This window comes from Heterocephalus glaber, unplaced genomic scaffold (genome assembly GCF_053883595.1).
Source record: "Heterocephalus glaber isolate CG9 unplaced genomic scaffold, H.glaber_assembly_v1.0 deba00001600, whole genome shotgun sequence".
NCBI classification, from domain to species: Eukaryota; Metazoa; Chordata; class Mammalia; order Rodentia; family Bathyergidae; genus Heterocephalus; species Heterocephalus glaber.
In genome coordinates, this window is record NW_028258372.1 from 18,899,158 (window position 1) to 18,924,044 (window position 24,887).

General features: G+C 34.7%; 1 protein-coding gene and 1 pseudogene across 4 annotated transcripts in view; one reads left to right on the forward strand and one right to left on the reverse strand.

Annotated features, from left to right (window-relative positions):
* Xpr1 (xenotropic and polytropic retrovirus receptor 1) overlaps positions 1-24,887 on the reverse strand; it is a 193,932-nt gene that overhangs the window by 99,491 nt on the left and 69,554 nt on the right. For 2 of the 4 annotated variants that reach the window (XM_021265335.2, XM_087194402.1), the window contains exon 3: positions 1,541-1,573. The exons of the other annotated variants lie outside the window; for them this stretch is intronic. In XM_021265335.2, the coding sequence (XP_021120994.1) occupies positions 1,541-1,573 (33 nt within the window). The remainder of the gene's footprint in view (positions 1-1,540; positions 1,574-24,887) is intronic. 4 annotated transcript variants of the gene reach the window in all.
* On the forward strand, positions 14,310-14,812 carry LOC110350884 (N-lysine methyltransferase KMT5A pseudogene; annotated as a pseudogene).

Genomic DNA, 24,887 nt, shown 5'->3' on the forward strand with positions numbered 1-24,887 from the left:
AGTAAGAATTTGGTCAAATAAGGAATGGAGGGAGAGGAAAAAGAAGGAAACAGTGAAAGCTCCCTAGAATTTTCTTTCTTTTGAGCTGAAAATGTCTTTATAGCTTTAGCATTAGGAACATACACATTGTCATGAGTCTTTGGTCACCATATATAAGAGACAATATGTATCTACCTGAAAATACACCACATTAAGCAGAGTTATGAATAAAACTTGTTAAAGAGTATCAGAAAAGCAAAAGGAGCCAATAAATTTATCATTTCACTCATTTATAAAAATAAAAGTCATAAGACATTAACAGTTACTAATTTAGGGAAACAAAATTTTTATTTATATTTTTTCCACCTGAAATTGTTCTCCATCTCCAGAACAAATACGTGTTCGTAGTTTTAAGTTGCCACTACTATAAGTCTGACTTGCCATAATTTATCTTCAAATTACGATTTCTCAAAAAGTTTTCTAAAAAACTGCTAGAAATATTCTATAATAATTTATGAGTATAACAATAGTTTTTCTTTCAAAAATTTTTTGAAGTTGCATTTTTCTTAAAGACTACATCTGAAACCTGGGCTAGAGTCAAAAATTCATTATTATTCAGGATTATATTCAACAATTAAACTTACCCAAGAAGTATCTGCAAGTTTACCAAGTGCTAGATTCACTGTTTTTTCTTAGTAATATCATAATGCACTCTATCTACCAAAAAGCAATTTTAATTTACAAAAACTATCTTTATTCTTGTTAATATTAATTTTAATCCTTCCTATTAGCAATAACATATAGAAAATACCTATTATGAACTTACAGAGCATTTTCCAGAAATGTGAATCATTTTTGCCTAGTTGCTTCACAGCATTGGGTATATCCATATTACCAACAAATACAATCATCTCAGATACCAAGAAGACAACTATTAAATTGAAACCTATTTTCTTGGAAGGAAGAAGAGCATGACAAAAAACAAAAACAAAAAACCAGAAACTGACTGAAATTGTGCAAGGCAATCACACATTTAGAATATCTAACTGCACTGCTTTACTAAATGTAAAATGCAGATAAACATGTAGTGCCCTCACTTGGTCCATATTTCTGATAGTCATGTGTATCATTAATATATGATGTATCCTAAGAGAAAAGGGTGACCTTTACAATTCAGTTTGACAAAGATACCTTGGCTCATTCATGCAAATCCATACTGAGTTTAGTAGGTGAATAAGTATACTTGTGGATTATACTGTAAAATATAAAATTAAAGTAATATTATATGGATAAGTATATTAAAATATTCCTGTTAGCATTTCAATTAGTAGAAAAAAATGAGTTACCATCTGGGAAAGAAAAAGTTGGATCCCTACCTCACATTTTATGCCAAAATAAATTTTAAATGGATCAAGGAGTAACTATAAAAAGTGAAACTAAAAAACTCCTGGAAGAAAGTCCAACGACCTAAAAATGGAACCATTTTCTGAATGGGGAAATAATCATCACAAAGCCAAAAACTAAATCACGAACTGACTGGGGGGGCGGGGGGACGACTCACGGAGACTTGATTTCCTCAACATATGCACAGATTCTGTAAAAATAAAAATTTTAAAAAATCAACAACACAATTTTTAAAATGGAGTAGTGGATATAAAGAGACAATTCAAAGAAAAGGAAATATACATGGCTACTAAATATATGAGTACTATATAGTTACATTCACAATGAGAGAAAATGAATTAAAGCACAATAATCCATTTAATATACTTACTAAGCTAAGATAAAGTCTGGTAACATAATGTTAAGTGAGTCTGGGAGAAAGAAGCACTCATACCTTTCTGGTGAAAGCTAGAACGATAATTTCTATGAATGGCAATTTAGTGACTTTCATTTGTAGCACATTATCCTACACACATAACTGCACAGGTGAAAAACCACTTATGTCAAATAGTCATACAGGCTAAATGTCTATCATAACAAGAATAAACAAGTGCAGAATTTTTTAAAGGGAGCTGTTTGTGTACTTACAGTCTCCCAAATATGTTAAGTAGAAAAAATAGGGCACAAAATATTGTCTAAAACAAAAGAAGAATGGGTAGAATATTTTAAAAGAATATAAAGAAACTCACAGCAATGATTGCCTTGGGGAGAATCAATAGCCAGAGAAAGAGGATGGGAGGGAGACTTATTTTTACTGTACATACTTTTGTATATTTTGTATTTTAATATATATATAACCTAATGAAGAAATAAATTTAAATTACTAAAAAATACTGTGAAAAAACAGATTGAACTTAGGGCCTTTGCACTGAGTTGTCTGTCTTTCTGTTCTCCCTCCTTCCATCCCTCCCTTCCTTCTTACTTTGAAATGAGCTCTCACTAAGTGGCCCCAAGCTGGGATTGAACTTGCGATCCTCTTGCCTCAGTCTCCCTGAGTGCTTACATGCATGCAACTGACTCTGGCAATTCTTAATAATGTAAGCATATACAAACACAAAAAGAGTGGAACGAACATTTCTATTCCTGATACAAGATTATGATCAGGCACATTATGAAGCAAAATTAGTAATGATCTAATTCAGACATGACAAAACTGACTAATAAAATTTAGATGTCTATTTAAAGAAACTGCAGTGCCAAAGAGTTACTATGAGCATTAATTATTATAATATAAATAAACGGAATAGTTAATGGAGAGTTCATATTAAGAGAATGTCAAATTAGCTTCCACCATTAACTCAATAAATATCAAAATTAGATTATACACAAATCAAATACAGTCATTTACACATACCAAAGTTTTGGTCAATGATGAACCACATATACCACAGAGGCCTCAGAAGATTATAATGGAGCTGAAAATTTTCTATCACCTACTGAAGTTGGAGCCAACATAACATCTTGGCATATCACTCACATTTTTGTGGTAATGCTGGTATAAACAAATCAACCACACTGCCAGTAGTAAAAAGGTACAAAACAGAGTACAATATGTAATATTTGATAATGATAATCAATGATTACATTACTGGTTTATATATTTACTATATTTTTTTTTCAGTCTCACTATGTAGTTTAGGCTGGCCTTGAACTCACTATGTAAAGTGAGTTCAGGCTGGTCTCCTTGCAGTTATCTTCCTGCTTTGTCCTTCTGAACCCTGGGATTATAGGCATGTACTACCACACCTGGCTGTTTTTTATCAGTTTTAGAATGTATTCTTTCAACTTATAAAAAATGTTAAACCTCCTCTTTGACTGCATCAAAAGGGCACATTGAGTGACTAACCTTAGACAATCTAGATTTGGCTAAATATACTCTAAGATGTTCAAGCGATACTAAAATCACCTAAAGACACATTTCTCAGAAGTTGTTAAAGGACATACGACTGCACTTCAAGTTCTGATGTACATAGTATTATTTAGTAATGTACTTAAAATATCCTTGAAGGAATCAGCCCGCTGCAGACAGGCAGGTCTGTGGACACCGTACCAAGGTCGCACGCCAAATCAGGGCGCACCCGGCAGCAATCCACTGGACACACACACACACACACACACACACACACACACACACACGCTCTTCTGGCCTCTTCTCTGTACAGCCACCTGGTTCCACACTACAAAGACACAGAGGACACTGGACCACCAGACCACTGTACTGGGTAAGTGGGAGTCATCTTCACCTCGCATCAGGACCGGGACTATCTTCAGGGGAAGGGAAGCTGGAACCTGCAATATAACTCTGCAGAGTTCAACCCTACAGGAGGACAGGGAGCTCAACTTGGGACTTGCAGCCAGAAATCTGCCTGAATCTCACAGGTCTGCAACTAGCTTGCTGAGACTCACTGACTTATATCTGCACACTGCTACCCACGTTGTCTATTGTGACAGCAGAGACATACCCTGAAAGAGGCCCTTCATCTTCATTGTTATTTTTTATTCCCAAAATTAGTATTATTAGGTTTTCTTTTCTTTTGCTCCTCTTATCTTTAATTTTTTTCCTACTCTTTGCAAATACTTGTTTTTCTCTCCTTTTTTTCTTTTCTTCTTTCTTTTCTCTTTCCTTTCTCTATCTCTTACACTCACTCTCTTGCTCTCCCACATTGTTCATCTTCCCTTTTTGTTCCTGTTTTGGTCCTCATTTGGAGTTCTTCTTTATTTTACTATTATTCTCTTTTTCCTTCTCACCTGTGTCCTCTGGCCACACTGCTAACCTTCCCCTATCCTTCTTCCCATCTGTCCCTCCCTCCCCAACCCCTTCTAACTCCCGATCCCAAAGGGTAAAGTTGTTATATTGAAGAGTTTATTCACTATATGTTGGGTCGGTCCTCAATCTTGATTTAACTCACACAGCTAAAGGTGACAGATTAATAACTACCACAAAATGTCATTTTCAAAGATGTACCTGATGCAATGGTGTTGCTGATTGTATCACTTGGGCTAAGGTGTTGTTATTGATCTAGTCAGTGAACTTTCCTAGTATAAGGAAAATGAGATAGCCTTAGAGTCATTAGACACTCAAAACTTAAAGACCAGCTATATCTGGAAGACACCTCTGAGAAGCAATCATTCCGTAAGGGTTCTAATTACAAGCAACAAAGATACCTACAATAAGCAATTGCAACCCAAGACAGTACCAAGGACAGTGCCAAAAACAAAAATGAGAAGACATTTAAGAAAGGCACAAACTCGCACTTCCACCCCACCAAGGGTAAATCCTGGGGGAAATGAGATGGAAAAGTCCCATAACCAACCACCTGGATACCCTGGAACTGATAGCACAGGAAGTAACAAAACAGATGAATGAGGCTCTAGAAAAATTCAAAGCAGAAATAATCTCCCAGATATCTACAGAGATGGTGAGCAGAGTGAAAGACATGATTAGAGGATCTAGAACAGAAACAGATAAAAAAAATAGATGAGCTCAGAAACATGCTGGAAGCCATGAATACCCAGCATAAGAAAGAAATGGAAACCATGATCGCCCAACATAAGAAAGAAATGGAATCCATGAAACAGTTTCAAATAGATATTCAGGAGATCAAAAACTCCACTGAAAGTATCCACAGCAGATTAAGGGAATCTGAAGATAGAATATCAGATATAGAAGACAGGATCATGGTTAGAGACCATGAAAATAGACATTTCTTAAAAATAGTAAGGGACCACGAGAAATCAATCCAACAACTGCTAGACCATGCAAAGAAGAATAACATAAGACTGATAGGGAGTCCATGAAAAAACAGGAGAAAGCACAATTGACATAAAAAAACTGTTCACAGAAGTAATAGTGGAAAACTTCCCAGGCAGAGGTAGAGAATTGGACATACAGATAAGTGAGGCCTATAGAACTCCAACTAGCCATGATCAAAAAAAATCTACACCTAGACATATAATAGTCAAGATCCCCGAAACTCAACAGAAAAACAAAATCCTACAAGCAGTTAAGAGAAAAGAAACAAATCACCTACAAAGGAAAGCCCATCAGAATCACAGCAGACTTCTCAACACAAACCCTCAAATCAAGGAGAGCCTGGAGTGAAGTACTTCAAGCCCTAAAAGAAAATAACTTCCAACCTAGACTGTTGTATCCTGCAAAATTATCTTTCAAAATCGATGGGGAAATTAGATACTTCCATGACAAACAACACCTGAGAAATTTCATAAACACCAAACCAGCACTACAAGCAATTCTAAACAATATCCTAGAAAAAAGAAATGAAGGTCACAACTCCATGAGGCCCAAAAGAGGGAAGACACCAGGCAAGGTAAGACACTAAAGGGAAAGGGGGGAAAAATAAGAAATAAAAGAGCCAACAAAAGTAAAATATCATGACAAGAATAAATCAATATCTATCAATTATAACCATCAATGTTAATGGCCTCAATTCACAAATCAAAAGAAGTAGACTGGCAGAATGGATTAAAAAGGAAAATGCAACAATATGCTATATACAAGAAACACACCTAACTCAAAAAGAAACTCATAGACTGAAAATAAAAGGATGGAAAAAATTCTCCACGCCACAGGAACCCAGAAGAAAGCAGGGGTAGCAATCTTATTTGCAGACAACATAGATTTCAAACCAAAACTAATCAAGAGAGACAAAGATGGTCACTACATCCTTGTGAAGAGAACAATCCAAGAGGAAGAGATGACAATCCTAAATATATATGCACCAAATACGAATGCCCCCAACTATACAAAACAAATATTAATAGACATGAAAAACCAAATAAACACTAACACAATTGTAGCGGGGGACCTCAACACCCCACCATCACAAATAGACAGATCATCTAGACAAAAAGTTAACAAGGAAATTCTAGAACTGAACCAAGCTATTGAACAAATGGACTTAATAGATGTTTACAGAGTGTTCCACCCCACAAAATCAGAATACACATTCTTTTCAGCTGCACATGGGTCATTCTCCAGAATAGACCACATGCTAGCTCATAGGACATGCCTAAGTAAATGTAAAAGAATTGAAGTTACCCCCTGTATATTATCAGACCATAGTGTAATAAAATTAGAGATCAATAACATAAGAAACCGCAAAACCCCAACAAACACATGGAAACTGAATAACACCCTCTTGAACAACCAATGGGGCACAGAAGTAATTAAAGAAGAAATTAAACAGCTTCTACAAGTAAATGAAAATGCCAGTACAATGTACAGGAATCTATAGGACACAATGAAAGCAGTTCTACGCAGGAAATTCATAGCAGTGAATGCCCATATTAGGAAAACAGAGAAAACTCAGATAAATAACCTAATGCAGAACCTCAAGCTCCTAGAAAAAGAAGAGCATAATGAATCCAAAGCTCGTACAAGAGAGGAAATTATAAAGATCAGGGCAGAAATCAATGCAATGGAGACTAAGAGAACAAAACAAAAAATCAATGAATCAAAGAGTTGGTTTTTTGAAAGACTAAATAAAATTGATAAACCTTTAGCCAACCTTATCAAAAAAAGGAAAGAAAATACTCAAATACATGCAATTAAGAATGAAAAAGGTGAAGTCACAACAGATCCAGCAGAAATCCAGAAGATCATCAATACCTACTTCGAGAACCTCTACTCCAATAAAATGGAAAACACAGAAGAAATGGGCAGATTCCTAGATACATACGAATTACCAAAGTTAAATGAAGAAGATACAGAAATTCTAAACTCCCCAATTACAATGAGTGAAATTGAAAATGTAATAAAAAATTTACCAACAAAGAAAAGCCCAAGTCCAGATGGCTTCACTGCTGAATTTTACAAGACATTTAAAGAAGAACTAACACCATTACTCTTTAAACTCATCAAGGAAATTGAAAGGGAAGCAATACTTCCAAATTCATTCCTGGAAGCAAGTGTTACTTTGATTCCAAAGCCAGGGAAAGACCCAACCAAAAAAGAGAACTACAGGCCAATCTCCCTAATGAACAGAGATGCAAAAATCCTCAATAAGATACTGCCAAACAGAATACAGAAGGTCATCAAGAAGATCATACACCCTGACCAAGTCGGATTTATCCCAGGGATGCAAGGATGGTTCAACATTCATAAATCAATAAATGTAATACACCATATTAACAGAGTCAAGGACAAAAACCATATGATCATCTCAACAGATGCAGAAAAAGCATTTGACAAAATCCAGCACCCATTCATGATAAAAACCCTACAGAATATTGGAACAGAAGGTCTTTATCTTAACCTGATTAAGGCTATCTATGAAAAACCAACAGCCAACATCATACTAAATGGTCAAAAATTGAAAACTTTCACGCTAAAATCAGGAACAAGACAAGGATGCCCACTATCACCACTCCTGTTCAATATAGTTCTGGAAACATTAGCCACAGCAATTATACAAGAGAAAGAAATAAAAGGAATAAAGATAGGAAAAAAAGAAGTTAAACTGTCATTATTTGTTGACGATATGATACCTTACATAAAAGACCCAAAAACTCTGCCAGAAGACTTCTAGACTTAACTGACAGATTCAGTGGAGTAGCTGGATACGAGGTCAACACTCAAAAAACAATTGCCTTCTTGTACACAAATAACAGACTCACTGAGAGAGAAATTAGGGAAGTAATTCCTTTTATAATAGCATCCAAAAAATGAACTATCTAGGAATCAACCAAACAAAGGAAGCAAAAGACCTCTACACTGAAAACTACAGCACTCTGAAAAAAGAGATTGAAGAGGATACAAGAAAATGGAAAGACATCCCTTGCTCCTGGGTAGGAAGAATCAATATAGTGAAAATGGCCATACTTCCAAAACTACTATATAGATTCAATGCAATGCCAATTGAAATTCCAATAATATACTTCACAGAACTAGAGAAAACAATCCAAAAATTCATTTGGAACCAGTAGAGACCTAGAATAGCTAAAGCAATTCTAAACCACAGAGACATGGCTGGGGGTATCACAGTCCCCAACTTGAAACTATACTACAAAGCTACTGTGATAAAATCAGCATGGTACTGGCAAAGGAACAGACCTGAGGATCAGTGGAATAGATTAGAAGATGCAGAAACAACTCCAGACATGCTCAGCTACCTCATCTTTGACAAAGGAGCCAACCACCATCATTGGAGGAAAGACAGCCTATTTAATAAATGATGTTGGAAAAACTGGATTTCAACCTGCCAAAGATTAAAACTAGACCCATACCTATCACCATGCACTAAACTAAGATCAAAGTGGATTAAAGATATAAATATTAAGACAGAAACACTAAACTTGCTGGAAGATAAGTTAGGTAGAACTCTTGAAGACACTGGCATAGGAAAACACTTCATGAACAAAACCTCAGCAGCACGGGAACTAGCACAAAGAATCAACAACTGGGATCTCATCTTATTAAAAAGCTTCTGCACTGCAAAAGAAACCACCAACAGAGCTAAGAGACAACCTACAATATGGGAAAAAAATTTTAACAGCTGTACCTCAGACAAAGGACTACTATCTAGAATATATAAAGAATTGGAAAAAATCAGACACCCCAAATTCAAAGACCCAGTTCAAAAATGGGCATCTGAAATGAACAGACATTTCTCAGACAAGGAAGTAAAAGCAGCAAACAAATATATGAAAAAATGTTCAACATCACTTGGCATTCAAGAGATGCAGATGAAAACAACACTGAAATTCCACCTTCACCCTAGAAAGAATGGCTGCTCTCAAGAAATCAACAAATAACAAATGCTGGCGGGGTTGTGGGGAGAAAGGAACCCTTCTCCATTGTTGGTGGGAGTGCAGACTGGTGCAACCACTCTGTAAGTCAGTATGGAGATACCTCAAAGAACTAGGACTAGAGGTCCCATTTGACCCAGCTATTCCCCTGCTGGTTATCTTCCCAAAAGAATTAAAAGAATCACACCACAGTGATATATGTGCACCCATGTTCACAGTGGCACAGTTTGTAATAGCTAAAGCTTGGAAGCTGCCCAAGTGCCCATCAACTGGAACCTGGATAAAGAAAATGTGGTTTTTTAATAAAATGGAGTACTACTCAGCCATAAAGAATGAAAAACTAGAGTCATTTATAGCTAAATGGATTTATATCGAGGCCATAGTCTTAAGTGAAATAAAGAGGACACACGTGTAAATACCGAATAGTTTCTCTAGTGTGAGAAACTGATAATGTAAACAAGGGTTAAAATGATTAAAATGAATAACTGATAATTTGAAATAGGAAAAAAGGTCCAAAGATGAAGGAGTGAAGGGAGGGGAAGGGAAAAGGAAAAGAGGAAAAGGAAAAACTAGGAGAAAAGAAAAAATAATGGAAATGAAATCTATGTAAATAGGGAAGGGTGGAGGGGGTGAAGGGTGCACATGTAATGGGGAAAAAAATAAGAACCAAGATATATCATGTACAGGTACAAACACCCAATGATAAATGTAAATGAATTATATACCTAAAATGTACCAATGAAAGAACCAAAAAAAAAAAATCCTTGAAATAAAAATTGTGAACAATACCTAATTAAAAACTTAAGAAAATCAAGCTCAATCTTTTCCTCCCAAATGAATAAACAGATGTTGCCTGTTTTTATTTGTGATACATGTTATTTCATGGATTTAATTATTTAGCTAATATTTTCTTTCTCATAAAATCTGGTGTTAATTGGAAATCAATTTTTTTCTTAAGTCTAAACAAGTTAAATGTCTAGAGAAAATTGTAATGTCATACTCAAATCTGCTTAAAACCATTTAAAAAGATACTACTTGCTCAGTTTTCAAACAGACTTGGACTATCAATACAGAACAGTCTAGCAGTCTGTCTGACAATATGTACTTGTGAACTGAAGTGCGTTTCTGCACTTGAAAAGGCATTATTCCATGGAGCCATAATAAAAATGTATTAAAGATTAATTATTCCCATGAGTAGTCAAAAGAATTAATTAACTCCTCACTGGCTCATTCTATTTCCAAATGAAGTCACTTTCTGGGTCACAAAATGACATCCTTGCTGTTGCTAAGACAATGGACCCTATGCTACAATTCATAATTCTTCACTCATAGTTCTTGACAGTACTCCTCCTACCCCCAATCTTGATTTCCAAAACACCAATCATCATGGTAATTTCCTCCTACCAACATCTACTGACTAATACCTGTATGATGAAGACTTCAGAGTTTTTATCTCTGATTCACCACTTACTGGGCTCCACAAAGATACACTATTCATCATACATCATACGTCTGGCACTGGCTATCCAATAGGCACCTTAGATTCAACACATCCAAAACTGAATTCAGCAACTTGGAAGTGTAATGATTAGAAGCAAAAGCTCTGGAATGAAAATTAGCTGGGCTGAAATCCTGGCCCTGCCTCTTTTTTATTATCTGACCCGGAAGAAGATATTCCAGTCTTCTTTGACAGTTTCATTTATCTGTAAAGCATAAATAATAATTATAATTATCCTAAAAGGACAGTTATAAAACTTAAGTGAAATAACGTATATAGAGCATTTAGCACAGTGCCTGGCATACAATAACCAATCAAAATCTATTGGCTGTTAATAATATTATCATCATCTTCCATCCCTCTCTCAATTACCACTTCTTTTTCTGGTTTCCTTAATTTAGTTGCCTAAATTCACTATCAAATGCCTAAATAAGAAACATGCAAGTTATGCTTGACTCCTTCCTCTTATTCTACCAAAGAAATGTCTGCTCTAATTGCTTTAGAAGTTCTTAAGTCTGACCATTCCTACTAGTCTCTCCATTCCTACCATCTCTATCTCAACTTAGGAACTCTTTTAAAAAAATTATTATTACAGATTCTCAATTGTCTTCCTTGATTCTAGTTTAGACCTTTTAATAAATTGCTGATAAAGCTTTCCTTGAAATACCTCTGAGCTAAAAGCATCTTGCTCTGTACATATCTTTACCTAGTGCTTTTTTAATCTCATCTATATCTACCAAATCTAACACAATATTGACTGCATTTGCCAAATGAACAAGAAAATTCTCCAAGTTTACAAGCCAATTTATAATTTAGAAAATCAAAACTTTAGTCAAAAAATATCACACCTATTATAGTTTTGTACCTAATATTTTATTATGATTTGCTTCTGAGATACTCAATTTTAAAAACCTACTTAACCATAATGAATGTAATTATTATGTACTACAAACATGTACTAATAAAAACTTATGAAAACAGCAAAACAGGAAAAAATATGTATTTTTAGAAATCTTATTATGACTTAAGCATATTACTTAAGATACACACAACCATGAGAAAATATATCAAACTCAGAGTAAAATATTTTAATTTTCAAGACCCAGAAGATTATTTTTACTTGATATGCTGAAAACAAAATGCTTTTACTTCAGAAATCTGAAAGATGTGATTTTAAAGCCTTTAAAAGCTCTAGACCTGTGCTGTTTGATATAGTAGCCACTAGCCACATCTTTCTCAAAATAGATTTATGGCTTAATTATAAATTTCTTGCTCAAGATTTTGCCAATCTTAGCCCATCACATTCACATACCTTTCCTACCTTTCTTGGCAGGCTATATTTATACAAATCCCAGGCACTTTTGCCTCTGAAAGCCATTTCCTTCTTTTAAAAATATATTAAAAGTTATATTTTACAACTGCATGAATACAAAGACAAATATGATTTCAACTGGACTCATTGCTATGTACTGATCACATTTATACTCAATTTTTTCTTCTAGTTTTAAAATAAATAAGTTTGAAACATATTTTGTAAGCCCAAGCCACTGTTTTCTCTGGGCCTAATGTGTAGCTGTGTTTCAAGGCTTGCCTAAAAAAAAAAAAAACCCACAAAAAACCTCTAACTGTTCTTTGATCTCCTCCTAAACTTCAAAACAAGAAGGAATATGGCCTTCCTACTCTCACAGCACTTGGTTTTCTTTTTCTCTTAAAACCTTTCATCTCAGGAAAAAATAAAAATAAAAACATTTATCTCAGGAAAGAACCCACTCTGCTTCTCTCCATCTTTCTTTGTAGAAACAAAGTAAAGTAAAAATTATAAGAACAGACACTATAGATCTAATGGACTTAATAATAGAACATACTTACTTTTCAGCAGCCCACAAAACTTTCTCCAAAACAGACCATAATTTAGGCCATAAACCAAGTCTTAATACAAAAAAACCTGAAATAATATCATGCATCCTATCAGATCAACAATGGAATGAACTAGAAATCAACAGCAAAAGAAATCACAGAATAGTGGTTTGGCGTCTGCCTCACAAGCGCAAGGTCCTGAGTTTACTCCCTGGTACAAAAAAAAAAAAAAGAAAGAAACCACAGAAACTACATAAACACGTTAACTAGTACACTTTTGAGCACCTACATCAGAAAAACAGAGTAATACCAAATAAATAATCTAATGATGCATCTCATGGGCCTAGAAAAACAAAAACCAAACCCAAATCCAGTAGAAGAAAATAAAAAAGATCGGAGTGGAAGTTAATGAAATAAGAGACTAAAAGAACAACACAAAGCATCAATGAATCAGAGTTGGTTCTTTGAAAAGAACAAGATTGATAAGCCTTTAGCCAAACTTACCAAAAGAGCAGACCCAAATTAATAAAATTAGAGTTAAAAAATGAAATTTTAGATCCCACTGAAATCCAGAAAATTATTAAACTATTTTGAAAACTTATATTCCAAAAAATTTTAAAAATTAGAAATGAGTAAATTCCTAGATCTATGACCTGTCAAAATTGAACCAAGAAGATTAAAAAAAAACTAAACAAGTCAATAACAAGCAATGATACTGAAACAATAGTAAAAACTTTCCCAACTAAGAAAAGTCTGACTTAAGGGATCTACTGCTGAATTTTTACCAGATTTTTAAAGAAGAATTAACAACAACGCACCTCAAACTTTTTCCATGAAGTAGAAATAGAAGGAATGGTTCCAAATTCTTTCTACAAAACCAGCCTTCCCTGATACCAAAACTGGATTTTTAAAAAAATCAACAAAAACGGAAACTACAGACCAGTATCTTTGATGAACACAGATGCAAAACTCCTCAGTAAGAGTCTTGCAAATAGAATTCATCAATACATTTAAAAGATCATATATCATGATCAAATTGTTTGCATCTCAGGGATGCAAGGAAGGTTCAACATAAATAAATCAATAAATGTAATATACCACAAAAATAGAACCAAGGATAAAAACCATGTGATAATTTCAACAGATGCAGAAAACGCCTTCAACAAAATTCAACATCCTTTCGTGACAAAGACCTTGAATAAAATAAGTATAGAAGGATATTTCTTGAAATTGATAAAACCATATATGACAAACCCACTCAACATCATAAAAACTCTTAGATCTAATAAATTCAGTAAAGTGGTAGGATACAAAAACCAATACACAAAAATCATAGCTTTCCTATGCATCATTAATGAACCTACTTAGAAAAAAATCAGGAAAATGACGGCATTCACCATAGTTCAAAAAAAATTTTTTAAACCCTAGTTACAAGCTTAACCAAGAAAATGAAAGACCACTATAATGAAAATTATAGAACTCTGAAGAAACAAATTAAACAAGACATTAGAAAATGGAAAGATCTCCTCTGTCCACAGATTAGCAGAATACTATTTTAATGGCCATATTACCAAAGGCCATCTACTGATTCAATGCAATCCCTATTATAATACTAATACAGAACTAGAAAAAATAATCCTAAAATTCATATGGAAGCACAAAAGACCCAGATTTGCCAAAACAATCATGAGTAAAAAGAGCAATTCTGGAGGCATCACAATACCCAATTTCAAATTACACTACAAAGCCATAGTAACAAAAACAATATGGAACTGATCTTGTCTGGTGGAGCTCCAGGAAGAGCAAAGCAGAGTTCCAGTGGGAAGAAAGAAAAAGAAATGAGTTGATCAAGAGTGAAAAAAAGGAAGGCATGAAGACGGACCTCATCAACAGCAAAGAGGGGCTTAATTACCACTAAGCAGTTCTCCCAGGGCGGCTTTGTGGTGGAGTTCCACAGGGACCTTATGGAGATCACCAATGCCAAGAAGTGAGAGGCTATGTATGTACAAAATCCCTCCACCAGCTGCTACTGGTACTATAGTTACTTTCACTGTCTGAGCAAAACCTACTGTGTAGACATCCCCAGGGAAACAAACTGCCTGGATAGGCTGATGAACCACAGCAAGTGCAGAAACTGCCAGACCATGCTGCACCACATTGACAGCGTGCCTTATCTTCATAGCCTCTCGAAACAGCGTGGCTGAGGAGGAGCTGCTGTACGACTACATACCTGGATGCAGAAAGGCATCCATCAAGGCCTACCCTTAGACGAAGCATCCCATGCCAAGCTTCTCTACCCCTCTTCAAGGACAAACTGCCCTCAAAGAGAAAGGAGGGTTTTTTTTGTCTTTCTTTTTTTACACACTTACTCTTAGATTACTTTAGATGTTTTATGAAAATTATATTAAGGTACCTTTTGACTGTAGTATGTATTTACGTATCTGTTACAGGTCTCCAAGGTGGACCTGAACAGATGGCCTTATATTACCAAAATTTTTATAGCCTACCTGATTTTGTGCCTTTTTTGCATACAAGTTGAACATTTGTGCTTCCGTACACACAGTCAAAGATAGCATAGGTTTTGGAGGAAAGCGTGTGAATCTTTTTCAAAAGTAAGGGTCACAGTAAGCTTGCCTTCCCCTCTGCTTTCTCAAAAGCTCCCTGGCCCCAGGCAAAGACAGCTCTTCCACAGACTTCTGCTTTTCGAGGTTCCCCAGAGCATTGTGAGGACTCACACTAGAGGCCAGCAAGGCTGACCGAAACTGGGTTCCTTCTTTATAGAAATGTGAACATTAAATTTATTTTTTTAAATAACAAAATTTAAAAACTGAAAAATTTTTTAAAAAGCAAGAGGGAAAAAAAGCCCACAGACAGGCAGAAGACTGAAACTAGATCCATCTCTCTCCCTCCGTACTAAAATCAAATAAAAAATGGATCAAAGATGGAGCTATAAGACCAGAAATTTTGAAACTGCTGGAACAAAACACAGGAAACATTTGAAGCCATAGGCACAAAGACTTCCTGAATAGCGCCCCAATAGTACAGAAAATAATATCAAGAATCAACAAATGGGCAACAGCAAATTAAAAACCTTCTGCACAGCAAATGAAGTAATAGAGTGAAGATAAAACCTATACTGTAAAATGAGAGACAGTTTTTGCTTGCTACTCTTCTGATAGAGGGTTAATATCTAGAATATATAAAGAACTCAAAAACTTAACATAAAAAACAAACAGCCCAATCAGTAAATGGGAAAATGAATTAAACAGAACTCTTCCAAAGACAAAGTACAAGTGGCCAAGAAGTATATGTAAAAGTATTCAACATCCTCAACCATTGGGAAATGCAAGTCAAAACTACTCATTTAATCTAAGACTGGCTAATATCAAGAATACAAAAAATTGCTGTGTGTGTGGGGGAGCTTGTATCTAGGAGGGCTCCAACACTACTGGTAGGAATGTAAGCTAGTACAACCCCTATGGAAATCAGTATGAAGATTCCTTTTAAAAATCCTAAAAATAGATACGTCATTTGATCCAACTATGCCACACCTTGGTATATTGCCAAAAGAATTAAAGCCAGCATACTACAGTGATACATGTATACCCATGTTTACAGTGGCACAATTTACAATAGCTAAGCTGTGGAAACAGCCTAGATGCCCATCAACAGATGAACAAATAAAGAAAATATAGCATATACTATTTACACAATGGAGTATTACTCAGCCATAAAGAATAGAATCATGTCTTTTGTAGAAAAATAGATAGAACTGAGAACCATTATGTTAAGTGAAATAAGCCAGTCTCGGGAAGTTACAATAGTTTGTTTTTCCCTTATATAATAAATTTAAACATTTTAAAAATAGTAAGTAATAAATTAAGGAGAGGTGACAGGAAACTAGAAGCTAGCCTTTTAGAGATAGGAAAAGGGATCAGAGGGAGGGAGGAGGAAAAGGAGAGTTTTTAATAGAGAAGTAAATAATCAACATATGTTATATGCATATCACTAATATGCACCAATAAAAAATAAGGACTGATGAGCACTAATGGTCGGTCACACACTAAACAGAAAGAGTTTTCGCCTGTGTAATGCAAGATCACAAAATAGCTAAATGTCTCAAAAGGCAAACTAACTGTTCCGCCCAGAAAGTGCAGTGCCTGTATGATCCTACAATGTGTTAATTTAAAATAAAAACAGTGAAGAATTTTTAAAAATCAAGATAGCTTTGGATGACTGGGGTTTAATGAATATTGGGCAGACAGAAGGTTCCAGAAGGAAAAGATATATAAAGAAAAAAGGAGACTATTTTACTATCACTGTCTTTCCAAGTGAGGCTCTATTATGTCATTTAGTCTCTAAATAGAGTAAGCTCAGAGGCAGAAGCTCTCAAAAAAGAATAAAATAAAAGTAATTCCTGCTGGAAGAAAGAAAGGGAAAGTAGTTCCACATATGCCTTTTATTAAAGAAGAAAGCTACTAAACATAGGTTGAAGGAAAGAATTTCATTTAGTATTATCTGACTGGATATCTTTTGTGGCAAAATGCCCCTGGTCAATAACTGGAGTATCAACTCTAAAGTTGGCTACATAATTAAGGTAATGATGGGTTTTAAATCTTGAAGATAGGTCCACATGGTAAATTTCAGAAACTTAGGTTTTAAAATGTTAATATGTTATGCAGTATTAGCAAGTTAATTTATGACTTTACTGTAATTTTAGAATTATAGAATGTAATATTGAAAGTTTCAATAATAGATGAATGCTGTGTTTCTACAGGATTAGACTCCCTAAAAAACTCCTATCAAATAGAAAAACAACAGGGCTGGGGATTTAGCTTAGTGATCCTGCTGCCTGCCTCACAAGCAAAAGGTCCCGAGTTTGATACCCAGTACCAGAAAAAAAAAAAATCTGCCAAATACAAAACCACAAGTGGGAGGGGAAAAGCATGTTCATAATTTGTATTCTCTTTAAGATAACACAAAAACATATGTTATATGTGTATCACTAAGAATTTCCAAACTCCAAAACTTTGAAATTTCCTAATATATGGAGGATATCTGCAATATTGAAAGTATAAAATTGAAGATGATGTTCTCCATCCACCCACATAAATATTGTTTTAATTATAAAAAGTAATGATAAAATGAAATGTATTCACCTTAAAGGTCTTAGGGGACATGTGATGATTCCACTGCTCTATGTAAACACACCACCTGTCCAAAACACACTAGTCTATAAATAATCATAGCTCTTCCAATCCCCAAAATGGAAACATTTCAGGAGGAAAGCAAGCAAGAGAGACAACAGTGTCAGGTTGAAAAACAGTCTGAACTCTATTTTAGGACCAGTATTCTCATGTTTAAGCATTTAGCTTTCTTGTCTAAGAAAAAATTAACTTACCAGTTAAAAACAAAACTGATAAAATTACATTTGTGTTCAATAAAATTAATTATATACGAGATTATTTACACTATAAGCCCATATGAAATGTAGTCTGATTTCTGACCTAATTTCTATAGTTTTATTTAGTCCTGTTATAAAACGAATGTTCTAAATAAAATACAACTAAATGTATAAATTAACAAAAAAGTGGTTCTACTTTAACTTCCTTCAACTTTTGTTTATAACAAAATATAAAGTCTAATACTGTGACTTGAAAGATATATTTTACATAAATTAGGACAATGATTTCCAAACTATGACTCACATAAGCAAGGTAAAATGATGGTTCCAATCCTTGCTCACATTGAAAGCAGGCACAATTTCTTTCCTCACCTTCCCTCAAGACATTCTTTGATTTCATTCCAAGTGACATTACAGACCAATTAAAAACAACTACTTGTGTTTATCCTGAGTGTTAAATCCAACATTTTCAGATTTGTCGGCTAATGTCAACAAATACCAAAAAGAAAAATTAATGAAATAATAAATTTATCTAAAACACTAAAATATAACAACCTAGATTTCTCCAGTGTCTGGCCAAAGTGGAGGAATTTCTTTCTAAATTCAAGTAACATCTAACCACAAGATGTTCTGATTTCACACTCTGATCAATTCAAATTAAGGCAATCTTTTAGTATTTAATTCTTGAGTAGCATATAAAATTTGACTTACTAGCTGGCACAACAAAGGACAATAACACCCTAAATCTCTGGAGTGGAAACAAGCATACATTATCAACTTCAAATTAGGCAGAACCTTAAAGTACCTCTCCGACCTTATCTTTCGTATTATTTTAAACAGTCCCTATGTTCTTGCTAGTCTGCTAACCTTTCACTGGATTTCATCTTTCTCAATTGTAAGGTTGTATTTACACCTTTTTCAATTAATATCACTTTTTAAAAAAATTTGAACCAAGTATTAACTCACTTTTCCTTTATATATTCATTCATCCAGTATTTTCTGATCTGTAAATATACTGTTTGAACTATATTATTTTGTATTCTTCAAAGCTTTTTTTTTAAAACATTCAGTGCATAGTTTCTTGTTCTGAAAAAACTATAAAATTCTTTGATTTCTTTCATACTTTCAGTTTAAGAAAACTGTAAACAATATATGCTTACTAAAGATAGTGACTTTGAGAAATAGCAAGTTTACTAAGTAACATGAAAAAGAATGTGAGTGCTTACCAATATGATTGTCTTCTCTTCTGCCTGGGCACACAAATGAACTATACTTTTTAGTTCCTTTCCAATTAAGTATGGCCAGAGTTCTGGCCAACATACTATGAATGGAAGGGATATATTCTTCTAGGTCTTGGCAACTAAAAATCTTCCACGTAGTCTCCTTTGCTCTTTTTTACATTTCTGTGGTGATTCTGGCTGAAAATGGTAGAAATATGTAAAGAAAGATTCCTGGATCCTGGGCCAGGGATTTAGCTCAGTGGTTTCACTGCCTGCTGCGCAAGTGCAAGGACCAGAGTTTGATCTCCAGTACCAAAAAAATTAAAAAGAGATTCCTGGATTCTAAAGTCACTCTTTGGAAGAAAGCTGTCCAAGAGTATATCCTGATCAAGACTTTGAGTGAATGAGAATTAAACCTTCATTATATTAGTCACTGAAATTCAGGATGATGTTACAAAATTAGTACTACACTAATATTACCAATAATATTCAGGAAAAATTTTAAATCTTTATAAATTCCTGTCTAACCTGAGACTGTTAATAGCCTTTTTCATTTATCCATCAACATTCCTTTTACTGTGTTCACTGTTACATTAAGTTGGTTTTAGTGCACTATACATCATGAGCAACGCCACCAAACTGAAAAAGATCCTATAGAATTCTTTTACCTTATTTTATTTTTGGTATGAAAATGTTGTTGTAAATCTTACAGAACAAATCACTTGATATGAAAAAAGAGTAAAACTGGAAAAAATAGTCCATTCTTTCCACTGTTACACAAAATATCCCTTCAGTCTCTCTGCTCTACAAAAAAAGGTATGATTAAAATAATAAGTATTTTAAAACAAAGGGTAGTTATTTCTTCCTTCTTTGTACTGTTTCACATCAATATATTAAGGTTTTTAAGGTATGATAGGTTTGGCTAAGGAAATAAAATAACCATAAAATACTTCTTTACCTAGGGACATAAGCTAAACTTATGATTGGTTTAAAAAGTTAAAAGTAAAATAAATAAATAACATCATATAAACTTTGAAATTATTTACCAGGCTTGAGTTCTTTGGGGTGTTTTTGGTTAGTTTTTGGGACAGGGTCTTGCTATGCAGTTCAGGTCTTGAACTCACTATGCTGAGTCACAGTGGTCTTGAATTCACTATGTAGCCCAGGTTGGCCTCAAACTTGCAGTGATTCTCCTGCCTCAACCAAACACCCAAGTGCTGGGATAACAAGCATGAGCCACCATAGCCAGCCCTAGACTTGAGTTTTTAAGGACGTATAAGGACCCTTGAATAGTAGTGCATTTAATATAAAGTAACAATGTCCATAAAATAACTATTTGTTGAGCATCTACTATAAAGGAGCAGCATGTATCAGAAAGAAGAAATACAAACTATAAGACATGAGATCAAACATAAATATCTGATAAACTATGTAAGAATTATACACAAATGAATACAGTAATATTTGGTCATTAGCATAAAGAAGAAAGAATTTGAAAAATATTACTTTGGCTTCTGTATGTTACAAAAGATTTTAGAAAAAAAATGTAGCACTTTAAAACTTGAACAGAATTTCAATTGGTAGATAGAGAAGGCAGTTACATTCCTCATAGGAAGAAAACACTGCAGAAGCAAAAATCAACTTACAAAAAAGTGCTGAGTTTTAAAATAGTAATCTAGTTTAACTTCAGAGAATACTAGGAGTTATGGCTAAAAAATTGACTTGGAGTAAACCTATGTAAAAGTCAAGAAAACAAGTATCAGTTTTATCTCATAGATAATAAAAAGGTTTTTGAGCAAGAGAGTAATAAGATTTATTTTTTAGAAGAATTAATTTGGCAGTTTAAAAACCCCATTTGAATGTTATTATAATGTCCCAAGCCAGGGATTTTTGAAATCTATGGTTTTGGGACCCAAAAATCTTAAAATTATTGAGGACTCCAAATAGCTGTTGTTTATATGGATTATATCTATGAATATGTACCAAAGTAGATATTAAAAGATATTTAAAATATTTGCTTATTAATCCATTTAAAAACAAACCTATTACACATTAACATAAATAACATACTTTACAAATATAATTATATTTTCCCCAAGAAAGATATTTAGTTATAAGTGGTACTGTTTTATATGACTAGCTTGTTTTATATAATTAGCTTAATAGATACACATATCTGCTTCTGTATTCAGTGTTGTAACAAGTTGTGACTGAAAATGTGGTTTAAAAAAAATAGAAAAGGGAGGAATATCTTAATATTTTTTTCCAATAATTGTGGATATTCTTTTTCGACACTATACCAAACTCAGGGAGTGGTAGTTTAAGGGTTAGTTGCACTATGTAAGTTTCACTTTCCAAATGATTAACAGTAAAATGCATTTATCCTGTACTTTGAAAGGATCTTGAGGTCACTCATAATTTTGTAATATTTTACACTGTCATTTGGAAAATATCAATTCAATGAGTTATATAATTCTTCTGAAAGTTGACATACTTCATTATATAACATTTTCAAATGAATGTTATGAACCGAATATTTTGTGTTCCCACCAAATTTCCTATGTTGAAATCCTAACCCTAAATGTAATATCATGGTATGAGGCATCTCAAAGATAATTTAGGTCATGAGGGTTTACCCCTTATGGCTGGGATAAATGCACATCATTGAAGAAACAACAGTTTTTATTCTGTATCATTTGAGGATATAACAAGTCAGCTATCTGCAACCCAGAAGAAGGCCCTCATCAGAACCCAATTATGCTGGCATACTCATCTCAAACTTCCTATTAATTGAGGCTCTGAGGTCTACTGAAGTCTTTGCAGAAATATTTGTTGTGTCATGTTGTCATCTCCTCTATGCTCTAGCAATTACAGAGACATATTAGACCTAAGGAAGAAGAAAAAACTAGGCCACTGTGGAAGAAAATTTTAGAATCCTATAAAAATTTTAGAATCCTATGAAAAGACAGACATCAGCCTAGCATTAATGGGTTACATCTCCCTAACCTTCCCCACATAAATAAATGGATAGAGCATACAGAGAGAATACCAAAGACTTCCTCCAATTACACTGGAAGGAAATTGACAGCAACTTGCCTGTCTACTATCACAGGTCCATACAGATGGGAATTCCTTTGCTTTCAACTATGGCAGGATTCCCACCAATTAATATTATCCAAAATTCAGATCTAAATTCAAAAGGTCCAACAAGGACATGGAGAACAGGAAGAGAAAATAACAAGCAGAATAATCAAAGCATGGAATAATTCAGTCTTCAGAAGAAGACTGAAATAAAATACTGGACGGAAAATGACAAACTAAATAATATAATTAGATAAATTGAGGAAATCTGTGGAAGGAACAAGAAATGTTTTCAATTTCTAAAAAGTATGATCTCGATTAACAGAGTAGTATTTAACACTGAAAGCCAAAAATCTATAGCCTGAAAAAAGAGTGCAAAAAATATCTCTAACCACAGAGAGAAAAAAAAAGGATGATATAGAAGTAAAAGATAAGAGACTTAGTGAACAGCTCCAAAAGACCTAAATGCAAATCATAGATGTCTAAAAGAAGAGGTTACATGTGAACAAATAATATATATTAAGACAAATACTAATCAAAATGACTCTTTTATATCAACCCCCCCATTCATATACTAAAATACTAACAATCAATGAGAAGGTATTCAGAAACAGAACCTTTGGAAGAAAATTAAACTGATGACAAAAGCATCTCATAAATGGGATTAGTGCCTTTTATGAAGGAGTTTATATGCTCCTTTTCCCATGTGAGGACACAGCTAGAAGATACCATCAAAGAATCAGAAAATGGGCCCTTACCTGATAAAGAATCTGCTGACACCTTGATCTTGGACCCCACCCCATCCCCAGAAATATAAGCAATAAATTTCTGTTGTTTATAAGTGATCTAGTCTAAGTTATTTTGCTATAGTAGCCCAAATACAGTAGATATAGCAGGTTAGGAGTTAAAAGACCAAAGGATAAAACACAGAAGAAATAGACAACAATGGAAAAAGGAAATAATACAATTATTTTATCTAACTCAACAAATTATATAAAAATATCCTTTCATTTTTCAAATAGATTAAAATGTACCCACAGAATGTTCTCAAGTCTTTAACAAATTTTAAAAACATAAATATTTCAAAGCACACCCTATAAAATCAGCCTAATAAAATTGGAAGCCAGTGACAAAATTTATTTTTAAAAACCCTAACTACTTAGAAATGAAGAGGAAAACTTTTATGTAACCTTTGAATCAAAGAAGATGCTTAAAGAAAAATTTGGGAGGTAGAGAAAAGGGGCAGCTGTAATATATTCCAATGCTTTTTCTCCCCAGTGACACACCAGTTTGAACAGCTACTCTTGTAGCAAACTAACTTCACAAGAGCTAAGGAAGCCAGGTAAGAGTAAAATACCAGGTAGTACAATAGGAAGAAAGTGATGTATTGAAGAGGGAAGAAAGATTTGCTCATGTCATCTCCCCCAACTCCAAGCAGCTTGGATAGAGATGCCTTCTGTTATGGCTTGGGTCAGATGTCCCCCAAAGCTTCATGCAGTCATAGGTGTGGCTTTATCAGAGGTGGCTGGATCTAGAGTGTGTGACTGATTAAAGGATTAAGGGTGGATAGCTTAGATACAATATAAGGGTCAGAAAGAGGCTTGCTGCTAGTTACTTGTAGTTGTTTGCTTGCCTGCTTTTGCTGTCTTTTGCCTGCAACAAACTGTTTCTCCTCTGTGATCCCCCTCTGCCATGTCACCCTGCCTTGGAGCCAGCTGATTATGGACTGAAACCTCTGTAAAGCCAAAATAAACCTGTCTTCCTTTAACTCTGTAACTAAGACACCTCTCAATTGAGGGAGGGAAAGGGAATTAAATCTAAGACTTTGACCTGACACCTACTACCACTGGAGTAAAACTCCATGTTGGGCAGATTCCTACAATCCCTGGTCCAGACCTAAACCTAAGGACTGAGTAACTAAAACTATATTAGGAAAGCAGTCGAGTAACTGCTACCACCACCTTTCCTCCATCTTCAATTAGCGAACAAAGGAGCAAGACTCTACTCACAAAAGAGCAGAGATAGTTAGCACAGAACTTTGTCTTAGAGCTCAGTACCAACCCACTGCAGTGAAATCCAGTACCAGGCAGAAACCAAAGCTCCTTTTCCCCAGGCCTGAGCTTGCAGGCAGAACCTCTACATCTGTCCTAGCATGACAAAATCTGAGCACCTGTGGGACTTAGGTTTTGGTCCCTATAACTGCCAGCTCTGGAGAAGGGTTGGCACACAAATACACCCATCCAAGACAGTATAAGTCGCTCTCAGCAAAATGAAGGTTTGGGGTATGACACACAGTACTGTAGTGTTTGTGTCCACAGGTGCACCACAGAAACTTGGGGCTGGTCTTCCAGAGTAATATTGTCCAGACCAAGATGAAATTCCTCATTTCCTTACCACAGGCCAGTGAATGCTCCAGAAGAAGCTTGCAGGAAAAGAATACCTTTTTTACTCCCACAATTCATGCTAACCCACACACCAACTGCAGGTTTGAAACAAATCTGGACTTGGATGACCCTCTAGCTCTGAAACAGCAGCAACACACCAACAGCAGTCTCACAAAACAACCTGGGTTTGGGGCACCATATACTGCTGAAATAGTGACTGCAGTCTCTGCAAAAATAAGCAGACTGCTTGAATT